At 42.8% G+C, this 15,938-nt stretch overlaps 1 protein-coding gene across 1 annotated transcript in view; it reads right to left on the bottom strand.

Moving 5' to 3' along the window:
* Window positions 1-15,938, bottom strand: part of GAD2 (glutamate decarboxylase 2) — a 61,868-nt gene that overhangs the window by 42,957 nt on the left and 2,973 nt on the right. The window contains exons 5-7 of the mRNA NM_001205723.1: window positions 11,820-11,910; window positions 11,149-11,261; window positions 5,948-6,063 (exon numbers count right to left, since the gene is read on the bottom strand). Of these exons, the coding sequence (NP_001192652.1) occupies window positions 5,948-6,063; window positions 11,149-11,261; window positions 11,820-11,910 (320 nt within the window). The remainder of the gene's footprint in view (window positions 1-5,947; window positions 6,064-11,148; window positions 11,262-11,819; window positions 11,911-15,938) is intronic.

The following is a 15,938-nucleotide window of genomic DNA, read 5'->3' as shown; positions in this document are numbered from 1 at the left end:
CAGCACTGAGTGAGTAGAGGAAGGAATAAAGAAAACATCTCAATGCCCAATGGCTGGATTTCTGCTTTTCTGCCTCATTCTGCCTCTCCTATTGCAGTGAAAATGTCCCCATGAGAGGCAACACTTAGATTTTACAATCATTTACATGATGGACAGGGAAGCCTGGCATGCTGCAGTCCATGGGGTTGCAAAGAGTTGGACATGATTAAGTGACTGAACTGAACTGACATGACTCTCAGGTTCTTTCTGAAGAGGAGGTTTTGAGGGGATTGGGTAGAAGAGAAGATGGCACAGGGGTGACAAGCACCCTATGAGCAAAAGGAGGGAGGAGCACAGAGGTGGAGCAGGGGGTGCCGAGTGACCTGAATTTGGTTCACTAGTTCACATACTGAAAGGTCAGTTAGTGTTTCTGCCTAATGAGGAGCATAACATGGGAGCTTTTTCCAAGCTGCCTAGGTCACCATTCATATTTTGGTTTTGCTTTTATATTTCCCCAATTCTTTATTTTCTAGAACTTATCATTACTTTTGTTAGAGGACTTACATTATTATTAGATTAAAAGAATAAGTTGTTAAGGAACATATGGATAGTTCATTATCAACAAGAAGTTGTTATAGCCTTATTATTCATACACATTGAATAATTTAGAATTACATTCTTTCTAAAATTTAAATTGAATTTTACAGAGCCAAACAATTACTTCAATCACCATTCATTTTTTAACACAAAAGACATCTATTGTCATTGAAACTCTCTCAAAAAGTATTGCTATCTGAAAATCATCTTTCTAAAGCAATTATGAGAATCATCACCCCCATGGAAGTGGGCTGAGGTCATGAGGCATCTCAGCAGAACACCGGTGATGATTCCAGGAGACGCCGACCCGCCCTGGACCTGGCATGTGACAAGTGCAATGAGTTAGTTATGGTGATTTATCTGAAAGATCTCAGCGTCTGCTGTGATTATAAGGAACATTTTTCCTAGATGTGATTATGCTGCTTCATTGAAGCTATTTCTGGAAGAGCTTATGTCACATGAGGAAATAAGAGGAATCTGGAATTAAGCTCATGGTTGGGACTTTCAAAAGATTTAGAGAGAGAGAGATGAATTACCAAGCTGTGATCTTAGGTTCCCTCTAAACCTGCTTTCAAGAAAGGACCTAAAATTCATCAGGTTAATTTTTTCTGGGCTCTTCTGTCACTGAGTTTGATGAGATTCCAGCAAAGGATGAATACTGAACCAGATAATCTTTAAGATCATTTCCAATTTTGTGATTCTATATTTCAGAGAAAAATAATCTTGGAACTCCCAACTCATAACTTAACACTATCTCGTTTCAACTCAGTGATTTATCGCCATACTATTTGTTTGCTTTAATGTTAGGTGAATTTCAAGAACAGTTCGTTTTGAACAAACAAAACCAGCTTGCCCTCCTCATCAGCTAGGGAAAGTTCTAGTCTGTTTTTGTGGCCAGAGAAGTGATGGGTAGCTTTGCAGAACGTGGCAGAGAGGGAGTGGAGTGTCTTCTAGAAAACAACAGACGACCCTCTGCCTTATGAACATGTGAAGTTTCTCTCTGGATGCTGGAGGATGGCAGTTTCTCAACACGATTTTCATCTCTATGGCACTAACCATGTCCAGTTATCAACTCCCTGCTCAGAACAGAAGAAAGGACAGTAACCAGGTCAGTTCAATAGATCAGGAAATTATATTAACGTCAGAATAACCAACATGAAGAAAATAGGATTTGATGAAAGCTGCTTCCAGTGAATGTAGAACAGCCAGCTAGTGTGGCTCTCTGGTCAGCCAGCCTAGGAGCCGAAAGCACAGTGCTAGAATTGTTAGAAAACTGAGGCTCTAGAGCAGATGCTGCCATTGCCTGGGTGTGAAAGCTTGGGAAAAATATCTTCCATCTCTGGGGCCTGACTTCTTCATCCATAAAACAAGGTGCTGGTGGTTTTTTTCAAGTTACCTATATTTATGTTATGGCCAACCTAGATAGCATATTGAAAAGCAGAGACATTACTTTGCCAACAAAGGTTTGTCTAGTCAAGGCTATGGTTTTTCCTGTGGTCATGTATGGATGTGAGAGTTGGACTGTGAAGAAAGCTGAGCGCCGAAGAATTGATGCTTTTGAACTGTGGTGTTGGAGAAGACTCTTGAGAGTCCCCTGGACTGCAAGGAGATCCAACCAGTCCATTCTGAAGGAGATCAGCCCTGGGATTTCTTTGGAAGGAATGATGCTAAAGCTGAAACTCCAGTACTTTGGCCACCTCATGCAAAGAGTTGACTTATTGGAAAAGACTCTGATGCTGGGAGGGATTGGGGGCAGGAGGAGAAGCGGACGACAGAGGATGAGATGGCTGGATGGTATCACCAACTCGATGGACGTGAGTTTGAGTGAACTCTGGGAGTTGGTGATGGACAGGAAGGCCTGGCGGGCTGCAATTCATGGGGTCGCAAAGAGTTGGACATGACTGAGCGACTGAAATGAACTGAATATTTATGTAGAGCTTCCTACATCCCATTGGGATTCCCTGGTGGCTCAGATGGTAAAGCGTCTGCCCGCAATGCAGGAGACCCAGGTTCGATCCCTGGGTCAGGAAGATCCCCTGGAGAAGGAAATGGCAATCCACTCCAGTAGTCTTGCCTAGAAAATTCCATGGATGGAGGAGCCTGGTGGGGTACAGTCCATGGGGTCACATCGCAAAGAGTCGGACATGACTGAGTGACTTCACTTCTTATATCCCAGGCACTGATGAAAGTGTTTGACTCTCATTTCATTCTCCCAAAGTCCTGTGACTTGGGAATTCTCTAGGAGCATAACAAGAGACAATAATGGAGGCAGTTCATGCCTCAGCCACTGGCCACTCCTTTCCCCACCTGACCCACACAGCACCCCGCCCCACACCCCTTCCAGTCTCCCTGCAGGTCAAAGGATTCAGGAAAGAAACCTCCATGCAGAGATGGAAACTAGCTTGTGGAAAGGGTATGCTGAGACCTGATTTGGTAATTTTCTTTATTCAGCCTGTGAAGGTCTATTTCTGGAGCTGGTTGAGACAGTGATTGCAAAATCCATTAAGACTAAGGAAAGATCCGGCATGGCCTGAAGTTGGAAGGAGCAGTACAAAAGGATGAATGGATGGAATGGCCCTGAGGTCTGGAGCCCAGAGTCAGCTAGACATGCTACCCCTTAACTTGAAGCTTCAAGGGCAGGACTCACTTTTAAGGGCTCATATGTCCAGAATGTCAAAGTGTTATTCTCTCAGTTGGGTCCAACTCTTACCAGGCTCCTCTATCCATGGAATTCTCCAGGCAAGAATACTGGAGTGGGTAGCCATTCCCTTCTCCAGGGGACCTTCCCGACTGAGGGATCGAACCCAGGACTCCTGCCTTGCAGGCAGACTCTTTACCATCTGAGCATGAGTTTGAGCAAACTCTGGGAGACAGCGAAGGACAGGAAGCATGGCTTGCTGCAGTTATGGGATCACAAAGAGTCAGACACAACTTAGCAACTGAACAACAACAAATGTCCAGAACAGTTTGGATCAAGTGCTCCAGGAGACACTGGAGTTCTTTAAATCAAGCTCTAAAAGTCCCTTCCAGCCCAACCGATGGGTATTATGAAAGATATTTTAGGCTGGGGAGGGATGGAGAAGAAACAGTTTAGCATCGCCTCATGTTAAGAAGGGAATGGCACCCCGCTCCAGTACTTCTGCCTGGAAAATCCCATGGACGGAGGAGCCTGGAAGGCTGCAGTCCATGGGGTCGCTGAGGGTCGGACACGACTGAGCGACTTCACTTTCACTTTTCACTTTCATGCACTGGAGGAGGAAATGGCAACCCACTCCAGTGTTCTTGCCTGGAGAATCCCAGGGACGGGGGAGCCTGGTGGGCTTCCGTCTATGGGGTCACACAGAGTCGGACATGACTGAAGTGACTTGGCAGCAGCAGTAACAGCATGTTAATAAAAAAGTTCTTGGTGGAAATCTGACTTGGGAAGGTATAAAATGTAAAGCAATTGATGAGCTGTAGTTTATAAAACTGTTGTTGTATTTTTTAATCTAGTTTCTATGCTGGTGGTTTGGGCAGGGCCCTCACTGGTCTGGGAGTCAGGAAATTTATTTAATCCTGGCCCTATCTCTCTAGCTAACTATACCCTCTTCATTTAAAAAAAAAAAAAAATGCTGAGAACAACCCCTGTTCTGCCTGGCCCACAAGGTTGCTTTTGAATTAAATGAACATGTATCTATTGGAAGTTAGAAATGGTCAATAACAACAAGATTTAAGGTCTTGTACATTAGAAGAATAGCTTATCTGTCAAAATAATTATTGAGTTAGAGACAATTGGTATTTTAGGTTCATAATTTTCAAATCTTGCTCCATAATTATGGGCACAGATAGAAATACTAGAAGGAGGTGAAGAATTGAATGGCTGTTGTAGAATCATTTCTTTCTAAATCACCTTTCTTTCCTTGGAAAATGGAGAAGAGAGAGACCACAAGTTGGCAATATCGAGGAACTAAGGTACATTAAATTATCCTCAGGTCACATGACTGAACTTTCTGAGCAATGTTAAATGAACTTACATCTAACCTGAGCCCAAGAAACTTGTGCAGAAACCAGAGAGCACAATGAACATGCTAACACGTCAACCTCATTTCAGATGTGGAAACAGCAAGGAAACCCAAAGAGGAAGACTCCAATATAAGATCACCTGGGTGTTTCGAGCCTGAGAATACAGTAACATGTAACTACTGAGGGATCCAAATTCACTTTAAGGAAACAGTCACTGGAAGACAAATTGCATTCTGGTTTTCTACCCTTGGAGAAGCTGAGAAATGAGAGCTATGTCGTGGTGGGGAATCAGGCTTTGTGGGCTGAGTACTGTGCTCCTCCACAAAGACGACCATATCCTAATCCTTTAAATCTGTGAATATGTAACTTTACACGGCAGTAGGGACTTTGAAGACGTGATTAAATGAAGGATCTTGAGATGAAAGATTATCCTGTGTTATCAAAGTATAATCACAAGAAAAGAAAACAGGAGAGTCAGAGCTAGAGAAGGAGGTGGAGTGATGGCAGCAGAGGCTGGGGATGGGGATGGGGGATTTGAGGATCTGCTGTTGCTGCTTTTGAAGACGGAAGAAGTGGCCATGACCCAAGGTAGGCAGGCAGCCTCTGGAAATTCTAAAGGCAAGGAAATGGATTCTCTCCTACAGTCTTCAGAAGGAACGCAGCCCTACCTGACCCACTACAGATTTCTGGCCTCCAGAACTGTAAGATACTGAATTCATGTGGTTTTAAGCCACAAATTTTGTGGTAATTTGTTCCAGCAGCAATAGGAAAAGAAAACATCAGGTGATTTCAGGCTGTCCTCTTCTCTGCTAAATTTGATGCCTATAAATTGAGGAAGGGCATTTAACATGCTAAAACATGACTGAACACAAGATGCTAAGGATAATGTATTAAAATAAATAATTAATTTCCTTTAATTCCATTTTTAGTGGAGTGGTTGTGAACTGTATTCACTGGCTTCCAAGGAACCAAGAGGGTAGAATATCTGGTCAGAATTTTCTAACAGAAAGCCTGTATCAACAGGATACTTGGCAGTTTTGAGTTCTGTACTGCAAAGCACTGATGATCCATATGAGTTCAGTTACTCTGCCCTCTCTCCTCCTCCTGTTTCCCCAACACATAACCTTATTACAAAGTATAGGACCATGGGTTGAAAGCAAACCGCTTTCACTTTGAGCATCTTCCTGAATTTCAAAGAGAAAGGAACTCCCCGCACTGTACCACCCACCTGATCTCTCCCCTTCATCCTCTCCCAAGAGGCATCTTCTGGAAAGAGAAATCGTGGGGTAAAGTATTTCCAAATACCACTCCTTCAACTCAGGTTTTACGGAATATAACCTTAAACTTGGAAAGGACGTTGAACACCTACATGCTCAGACGTGAAGGCAATGAGCCTGGGGACCGCAGCCATTCCTTTCTCCTTGACTTCCGGGAACATTTTAAAGCGCGCAATCAGCATGGCGTACATGTTGGATATAGCGCCACCTAGAGGGCAGAGAAACAACAGTTACCTTTTCTAGTCATCGTTAACATTATGTCACAAGCAAGCAACATTAATTCCACTGACCTAGAGTCCTCCTTGGACACAGGAGAAAACCGTCTTACTGGCTGTGCTTTGAATTGAATCCTCAAATTCAAAGGCATTGCTGAGAGGGTCCAAAGGAGTATTCGGCCCAATCCCAGGATGGATCCCAGCCCTCCAAGTCTACGTCTGTCTCTGGGGGCTTGGGGGTGGTGGGGCAGGGTGTGAACTGCAGTGGACTCTGCTCTTACTAGGAGCCGTTTGAAAAGGCCTTTAAGAACTTAAAAAGTTGACTTCCTTCTCGGCTTAAGAGTAGGTCATTCAGCATTAGATTTGTGAAAATCCTATGTATGTCCTCATGGAGAGGACATTTCATTTCAGCTCATGCAGTGCCTTTTATCTGAGCTGAGAAAGATCAGTTGCTATTAATATTGTGGACTGTTAACAATCCTTATAGAATGATAAACATCCAAGCCCATCTCATCATACTCATCTGTTAATTCCCCTCAGATGGCTCTTCCCTCTTAATGACATCATTGCAATATAATTTTAATGGCTACAATTTCATAATTAGGAAGACACACAAGGGGAATGTTAAATCCATGTTGAACTACTTTTCATGTGCCATCCTAAGACTGTCAAGGATTTCATACCATAGAATTAGTGTCTTATAAGTAGTCTCATTTGACAAGCAAAGTGAGCTTCTCCCCAGGATTGTTGGATAGTTTAGGATTTTTGTTAACCAGATAGAAGACAGAAAGTTGTGAAAGCAAATGAATATGCTGATGTGGGAGTTGTGAGAACATGATGAGGAGTGAAACACAATGACCCCCCCTCCCCAACCCAAAGCAGGGTACGCCTGGGCTCTGCCATCATGTGAGTTCTCTCGGTTCCTTTCCCTTCAGGTGGCTGTGGAGCAGGAGGGTTCTCTGTACCAAGCTGGATGGCCCAGGTATGGTGATGATCTCTTCCTAGTGAGCCCTGGGGTCTGACTCAAGCAGGCAACCTGGCACAGAGCAGGCGTCACCCAGAGCCTGGCTCTATCATCAGTCAGAACGAGGGCAATTCCTACTGCTTCTGGACCCTAGAGACATGGGATAAATAGAATCCAGGTCAGGCCGGCTCTGAGCTGACACCTTGTCTAAAAGGCTGACTGGATAGGATGCTGCCGGGCATGGTACCAGCTTTCGGGCTGGACAGTTCCATGTGATGGGGCTTTCCTGGGCATCCCTACCCTCTACCCACCAGATGTCATGAGCATTACATGCTCCCCACTCCCAAATAAATTGTGACAACCAAAAATATCTCCGGACATTGCCAAATGTCCCCTGGGGACAAAATATATCCCCACTAAGAATTGCTGCCCTCGTTATTTTCAGAGAGGCTGGGAAGAAAGGAGGGAGGAACAAAAAGGAAAGAAAACGGGAGAAAAAGGACACAAAGAAAGTGGGCCTCCCAGGACAATGATCCAGGGTGCAGCCTCCCACGCTTCATCTCACAGCTCAGTCATTCTCCATTTAAAGGTTTGGCAGCCCCAGGAGGGATAAAGAGGCTTCTGGGTCTCTGGACAGAGCAGACTACACTGTGTAACACAGGCAAGAGGGCAGATGCATAAGCCCTACATGCTCTTATCTCCCAAAAATCTTCCAAGAAAGGATGCAACAACAAGCCCCAAACATTCTGAGAATCCTGTTAGACAGGAACAGGTTTGTGACTAGGCCAAGCTTTCCCTTCTCCCCCTCAGCCCTTCAGGACGTGCTGAGCAGTGGCATTCTCCAGTTCCCTCTGACTCCCAGGTGAAGGTGACATCCCATAAACAGATTTCTTCTGAAAGTCTCTGAGGAATGGAGTATTTCCTGCCATGTCCATAAACAAGGATATCACAATCATCAGTGAGTGCAGCCCTCCAAAGTGAGCTGATGAGCCTCAAGGGCACTCAGGAAGAAGAATACCTGTGATCTGTGATCTGCCCCAAGGAAGGTCAGGATGCGAAAACCCAGGATACTGGCTCCAGATGACTGAGATGCATATGAAAGGAATGATTTCAGTGAGTCCAAACTCTTATATCTTCCCATTCATAGAAAAGCACTAAATTCCTTAATTTGGAATAGCTGGCTTCCTTTAATTAACAATCATCTTTGGACATTCAGACTACCAGCCCTTCATTGCAAAACTTCTGTATATCCTGGCTCCTCCCCTCAACTTCTCAGAGGAGGGTTACTTTGAGATGCTGCCTCCTAGGCTTAAGTCCTAAAAATTTCCACCAAATAAAACACGACTCTCAACCATTAGGCTGCACATATTTTTTTTCGGTCCGTTTCAAAGAACTTTCCATGAAGCATGACGCCACTGGATGTTATAGATGGAGGTGTAGAGAAATTTGGCTGAGCTGAGTATTCAAGCCATGGACCTAACTCTCCATGTCTAGTTCCAGGCAATGGGACTGTCAGATCTCAAGCACATAGGTGTATGATTTCCCCTATGTTCACCCCTTAAGTCATAGACCCTTTCTCCCAGGAATAAGGCTGGATCCTACCCAGAAAGCCATCTATTAGAAACTGAGGATGCTATGGTCCATTTCCTCTCTGTAATGCATTGTAGAAAGCAGAGCAGAAACAGGTTGCTAATGACATTTTCTTCAGTTCCCTCCTGATTTTCCAGTGTCTTCCTTACCCTGTAGCCTGGCATCTTTGGCTTCCATCTTGGGAACTCAGAGCTCATGGATCTTCAGGATCCAAGGAAGGAGTCTCAGGATTGAGCTTAAGTCTTCTCTACCTGATCATTCCCCATCATTGATGGGGGTGGCAGCCCTTAGTCCATACCTGGCTTAGCAGAACTACCAAAGAGGAGTCTTTCTCTGGGTGTATATTTTCTGGGACAGGTGTGTTCCAAGACCAGCCAGGTAGGTTAGGCCTGGTCCAACTCCACTTAGTCATCTTTTCCAGGTCCACAGGAGCAGCTGTTCTCTTCCCATTACTGGGAACCATGAACACAGAGCCCAAGGAGCTCCTGGCTCCCTGGGGACAGCTCAGTCACACAGCCACTCGTACAAGAGTAGGCAGAATGAAGGTAGAAACGACATTCATCTCTGAACTTCACCTAGTTCCTCATGAAAAACACCTTAAAACATCAGTTCCAGTTAATGCTAACAAACTTCCCTCAGTCGGGGATGGTTTTCCAAGGGCACTAAATATCAAATTCCCTACAAATTGAAACTAGCCTAAAATTTTCATCACAGCTGGTGTACAATGATTTTTTTTTTAAGGCAAATTTTCCCTTTCATTTAACTAACACATTTTCCTTCAGCACCTGAAAACATACTATCTCTTTAAAAACAGAAAATGAAATAGCCGATCTGAGCTATTTATAGATAGCTATATGTAGATAAAGTTGCTGAATTTAAGACTTGGCCTTGAGGCCACTGTTACTCATCATCATGTCTTTTCTGTCTTTTCATTTCATTTTCTCTCTCCTTTGTGATCCCCCTGCCTTTGCAGATTTGCTAAAGAGGAATCACGACTTAGCCTTTGCTCTGCCTGACACGATGGCAGGTGTGGCTCTGGCCTCCCCAGCAGGGCCAGTCTCCGGGTACCAAGCTCCAGGGCCAGTGATGCCCATTCTGATGACCCCCATCTCCTGCTGCTGAGGAGGTGACGGTCTGTGCGCCAGGTTTCTTTTCCACAGGTCAGTAGCTCTCTCTCTTCCCACTGACTTCCCAGCTTCTAGTTCTTCTCTGTGTCAAACCAAGGTCACATACACAGACCTGGAACCCAAAGCAGGACTTTCTGTCCCAGGCTGACTTTTGTGGCTGGAAGAAGTATATATAATGGAGCTTAGAATACAATGGCTGGTGATAAAAAGGCAGAGTGGGAAGGACTAAATGACATCATAAAGGAAAAAAAAAAAGAATGGGAAACCTCTGAAAGAAATCATCACCCTTTTCTTTTAGCACTAAGAAACTGTCTTCCAGGCACTTTCCGTCCTACTTAAAAATTGTGTGAATCAGCTTCCCTGCTTGTTCCTTGAAAGGGATGGTGTACGGAGGCTCTGTTAAGTAAACTGTACCTTTTATTTTCCCTCAATCAGAGAATGCTTTATTCAGTGACGGTACCCTTCTCCTTTCATGATGCTTGGGAAAATACAATACCTTATTCCCTAATTCACTTATTAGGAATCTTTATTCCTTTGTTCCACACAATCCATGCATCCTGTATGTAGGATTGCAGTAGAAGTACGGGTTAATATCATTGCTGATTATCCTCTTTCTAAACACACACACAAAAAATATTCAAGCATGGGGTAGTTGACTTGGATGCATGGTCAGTGGTCACATGTACTTAATCCCAATCTCCGGGATCTAATGCCTGATGATCTGAGGTGGAGCTGACATCATAATAATAGAAATAAAGTGCACAATAAATGTCATGTGCTTGAATCATCCCCAGACCATCCCCCATGAAGGGTGCATGGAAAAATTGTCCTCCACAAAACCGGTCCCTGGTGCCAAAAAGGCTGGGGACCCCTGGTCTATTTAACCTAAGCAGAAACACAGGCTAGATATTTAATCATTCCTATGTTCATAATAAAGTGAAAGCTGAGCACCGAAGAGTTGATGTTTTTGAGCCTGTGGTGTTGGAGAAGACTCTTGAGAGTCCCTTGGACTGCAAGGAGATCAAAGCAGTCCATTGTAAAGGAACTCAATCCTGAATATTCATTGGAAGGACTGATGCTGAAGCTGAAGCTCCAATACTTTGGGCACCTGATGCGAAGAACTGACTCATTAGAATAGACCCTGATGTTGGGAAACATTGAAGGCAGGAGGAGAAGGGGACAACAGAAGATGAGATGGTTGGATGACATCACCGACTCAATGGTCATGAGTTTGAGCAAGCTCCATGAGTTAGTGATGGACAGGGAAGCCTGGCTTGCTGCAGTCCATGGGGTCGCAAAGGGTCGGACATGACTGAGTGACTGAACTGAACTGATGTTTATAATAAGGCATGACAAACCAGAAGAAAAATATGAAGAAATATTAAAATATCATTTACCAGGAGAAAATATCCCATCGCCAGAGCCCCCAGGCCAGCCAATGATTTCTCTCATTTTCTTTAGCGTGACATATTCCAAAAGCACAAATACTGGAGCGATTTCATAGGTGAACCTGAAACACCGTCATGGCCACATTTCATGTCTGTCACTCAATGGAATGATTCATCATGACAGTATCTACAGAACAGTTTCCTTGTTCAAACCCTACTTTCACAGATGTTACAAGTATAGCGTTAAGCAGACAAAAAAGGTTTGCTCTGTTTCCTACATTCATAAGTCAAGAGCTTCAGTGATTGGCTTCATGCACAAGGGTCATTTATCATAGTGAATTAATACATTGCAGGGTAACATTCTAACACTATCTAAAAGACAACATCTAGTACCATTTCTCTCTCCTATTACATGCAATAATACATCCAGTATGCCCCCAAAGTGTCTTTTTGTATTTAAAACATGATGCATAACTTTGATTGTGTGAAAAAGAGATCAGGACTATTTTCTTTTAAGCAAGAGTGAATACCCATACTCTTCTGAAGTTTGTCTCACTGTTCTAGGGGCTACTTAAAAAAAGAGAGAGAGATTTATTTTTTTACATAAGAGGTAGAATAAATATTATGAAATGTCATTAATAATTACCCTGGATTACACAAAAACATATTTAGCTACTTACATGTTAGTGTTTGCTGTTGATGTCAGCCAGTCTGCTGCTAATCCAACCATATCCAGTCCAGTAGAAAGTTGATTGAAATACCTTGGATGTCCTGAATTAGATGGAACACCAGAATCAAGGTGAGTCCAGTGAAAATGAATGCCTCTGAAATCCATGATTTCTCTAGATGAAGAATCTTGAAAGAGCCTTCAGTAATACGAAATCCATACTCAGAAACCCATCTCTCTCTCTCTCACACACACACACACATAGCAAAGGAGCATTTCCTTTAACAAGACAGACTGTTTGGTGTTGTGATATTTCTTAGAACACACGCTAAAGATCTTTCTTTAACCATACCCTAGAAAAAGATAATACATTTGGTTTGCAGTGTGGATACTAGTTTATTTTCTAGCATTCTTTCAATATATTTGCAGATTCAAATGCTGGGACAATCCCAAGCTACTCAAAAATAGGCCACTTCTTGTTTACACTTGTGCTGCTAAAAAACCCTTTTCCATTAAATTGTGCTGGGAATCAGTCATATACCATGACATCTGCCAGGCATGCCAACATCCATATAATATCAGTGACAAATGGCTGATGATCAGAGAAGACAAGGCAAAAATGAGAAAATAGGACACTCTGTTGAGTGATTTACCCTGAATTCAAAAGGCGATGACTGTCTAAAGCTGGTATGAACAAATGTAATGAACAAATGTAATTCTTGTCTATTCTTTTCTGTCCAAATATTTGATTCTACACAACAGAGATCCTTCACAGTTGCAATTAAAAATAAAGCTAAATACAGCCAACATCCCTGTCTTGTCCACAAGATACATGAAGGTATATTCAACGGATTGATCAGTCCCTCAGTCAGGCTTATCTAATTAACTTCTGGATTTCTCTAAAACTCTCTAAAGGGGTTGACACCCCAACACTCCTGAGGCTATTATTTAAAATGTGATTGTAAAGATCTCATTAGACTTCCATTTCCCTGTCCTGCTCCACATAAGCCTATCTATAAATCTGTGATGTTGTTTTGCAGCCAAAATCCTGCAAGATTAACAATTCTGGAAGCAGCTTCTTATTAAAACGACTTTGCCACTTACTGGACACCTGTCTGAAGCCTGGGGATGTGAGAGACTCTCAGGCCAGCCTGGACAAAACAAGATAAAGGTAGGCAATGGGGAGAGCAGAGACAAAAGTCAACACAAAGCTTATCTCCGGGACCAGGGACTGCTCTCTTATCAGCCTCCAGCATGTGGCTACTAGATGAGTAGATGCTGAGAAGAGCTGGGAAAGAGCACATTTTAAAGAGACTGGCCAGCTCTCACTTATTCTCCAGCATGGCATTGTTTTACATCCCGATGGCCTTGCGGGGTGCCCTTTGAGCTTTTTGCTCTTTCCCAGGCTCTCTGATGCTGCTCCCATCAGTCTACAGGTCCACGGAAAGGGAAAAAGCCTTCCTGGCTGTGGCTGCCGCTGCTGTCTGCAGCAGCCCTCCACCCCTCTCTGCCTCATTGACTCCCCATTTCATTAGCGCTCACAGCTGAAATCATAGCCCTCATCTCCCTCTCGGTGCCCCTCCATTCCTCTTTCCCTAAGCCATTTCCTTGAAATGAGAAAATTAATAAGGATCAGCAAATCTAGCCATTAATCGACTCTCTCAACTCCTATGCATTTTCTGGATGAATCTGGTATCTCTCATTTCACACCAAGTCTATGGACCCTTAGGCAGGAAAACCTCTGCATAAAACTGAGTGGGATCCCAAGACCTATGTCGTGCCCCAGGTTATCAGAAGATCAATTCACCCTGATGACTCCCTCTGGGAAACTATGGTAAGAAGTGCGATGCTGCAATTGCTTGGCTTCCTTCTTGTGTCAAATTTTGACCTTGGTCTATTTCACCAAAATCTGTCCAGCCTCAAAATTTGCATTCACTGATAATGATGTGGAAATATGCAGGGAGATAGTTTTGACAGATCAGAACAAAATGTCCCCTTGGTTGCTGGCTTCCCATGAATAGGCTGCTGGCGAATTCAGGTAGGGTTCCCTGAGACCTGTCTGCCTGCTGTCTGAGTCGCCCTGGCATCCAGCTGCTGCAGCTGCTGCTGCCCCAACCTGATCCTGTGTTGCAAGTCAGCACCCTGCCGAGGAGTCGGATGGCCATGAGCTGCCGCCTCGGAGAGCGAGTTTGAAACCAGGCACTGTTTGTGCCTCTGGACCGCTGCCCACAGATCAGCAAATGAGCCAAGAAGGGTGCGCAGACTGTGAATAGCCAGCCCCAGGCAGCTCTGACCCTGGTGTCCACAGTCCATTGGAAAGGGGCCCCAAGTCGGTCCAGACTGTGCTCTCTAGACCAGCAACACACACCCAAGGACGGCTCATTTACTCACACTTCAATTCCTTTGTCTCATGATTGAGTTCATGAATCCCTTCACTCCTCAGCCGCTACCACTAACGCCAAAGCTGATGACCCCAGCAAAGCCTAATTATTTCAGAATTTTATCATTCTCCACACTTTCCCATGTTCTATTCCAATATTTCTTACAGAGGTAATTTTAACAATGCATAAAGATTTCCTCATCTCCCCTCTATTCTCTCTAAGCCTGGAGTCCAAGTGGAAATTAGGTTATAGACTCTCAGTAGTAACATGCTTTTATAAAGGAATCTCCCAAGGAACATTAACACATCTAATTGTAGCGGTGACAGAAACTACTTCACAGAACTTAAATAGTACTACTTGTCAAATACAAGTTGTACATAAAACCTATAAACTTGCCAGTCAAAAAGGAAGGTGGCAGTTGTTAATTATTTGAAATGTTATTGGGGATGGGAGGAAGGACCAGAAGACTATATATGTTATAAATAATGTTGTACTGAATTAATATTGATATGCCTTGGTCAGAAATTCAATTTAATCATATTTTTTTCTGACCTTTAAAAAACATATTAGAGCTACACTGACCAACAGTTTCACAAGCATTATGGCAAAATCTAAGTATTGAATTGGCCCATCTTTTCCCAACACTAAATGGAACATTGACAGAACTATTGCTTTCATTGACCTGCAACTGTCATTATCTTAACTCTTTAAATTGCATTTCAGACTCCATCAGCTTTTAAGGATGAAGATATGAAAACACTTTTATAGATTCTTTTTGGCTTGGTAGCAATAAAAGTAATAGGTAGCAAATTACTGTTAGTGTATTTAAATGTTAGGTTGGGGAGTAGGTCAAACAAAAATGAACTAAAAACATTGCTCAGGCTTGCACCTACAAATATACAAAAATCTGGAAGGAAAAAAAATCTTTAATGCCTAGTATATACCTCATGTGGATTCTCTGTCAATATAATTGAGAATTAAATCTAAGATGCCTTAAAAAAAGCATCCTCCACTGACTGAGTTTGATAGAAACCTCCAAGTTAAATTCTTTCTCCTACGTACTTAATTCTAAGTCTATAGTTTCACAAAAGTGGGAAATAATAGTATAGGAAATCAATTTCCCAAAGCTTCTATGCATATCTATCCTGTCAATGAAAAGAACTCACAAAAACAAAAATATAGCAAAACAAAGGGCTGAAAGTCACACAACAAACATTCTTAAAATTTGTTTTTGATTAGAATCGCACTGATAATTCATGTAATTCTAAATTTGCTGAGAAAAGGATCATGTTTCTAGAGTAATTAATGTTTTGTGATATTTTACATATTTATTTGTTAGCAAATCTTTCTAAGGCTACAAATCAATTTAGATCCACATGGTCTTCCTTCCCTTCCAAATTCATTCATGCTTATTTTTATTGCTTTAATGAAGTGTATGGCCACCATGTATCAGGATGATTAGAGGCAAAGCAGAAAAGGCAGGGGTAATCGTGACCTGGGGAGATGAATAGCTGACTTTGTGTAGCTAGAATGAAAGCTTAGAATACATTCACATATATGTTACTCTATCCTAAAAATGGATAGAGTATGGAGAATACTATTTTTAAAAAACACACAAAATACACTAAAAGTATTGTCCCTAAGGATATCTGATTCCCCTCTATCCTTTTTTCCCTTTATCTTCTATACAGAGTGGTTAGGAAGCACATGCATCCTTGTATAACATGGCTGAATTGTTAAGCTAGTTTACA

The sequence above is a fragment of the Bos taurus genome, chromosome 13 (genome assembly GCF_002263795.3).
Source record: "Bos taurus isolate L1 Dominette 01449 registration number 42190680 breed Hereford chromosome 13, ARS-UCD2.0, whole genome shotgun sequence".
Lineage (NCBI taxonomy): Eukaryota > Metazoa > Chordata > Mammalia > Artiodactyla > Bovidae > Bos > Bos taurus.
Note: the sequence above shows the minus strand (reverse complement) of the source record. Positions and strands in the feature narration are given on the sequence as shown.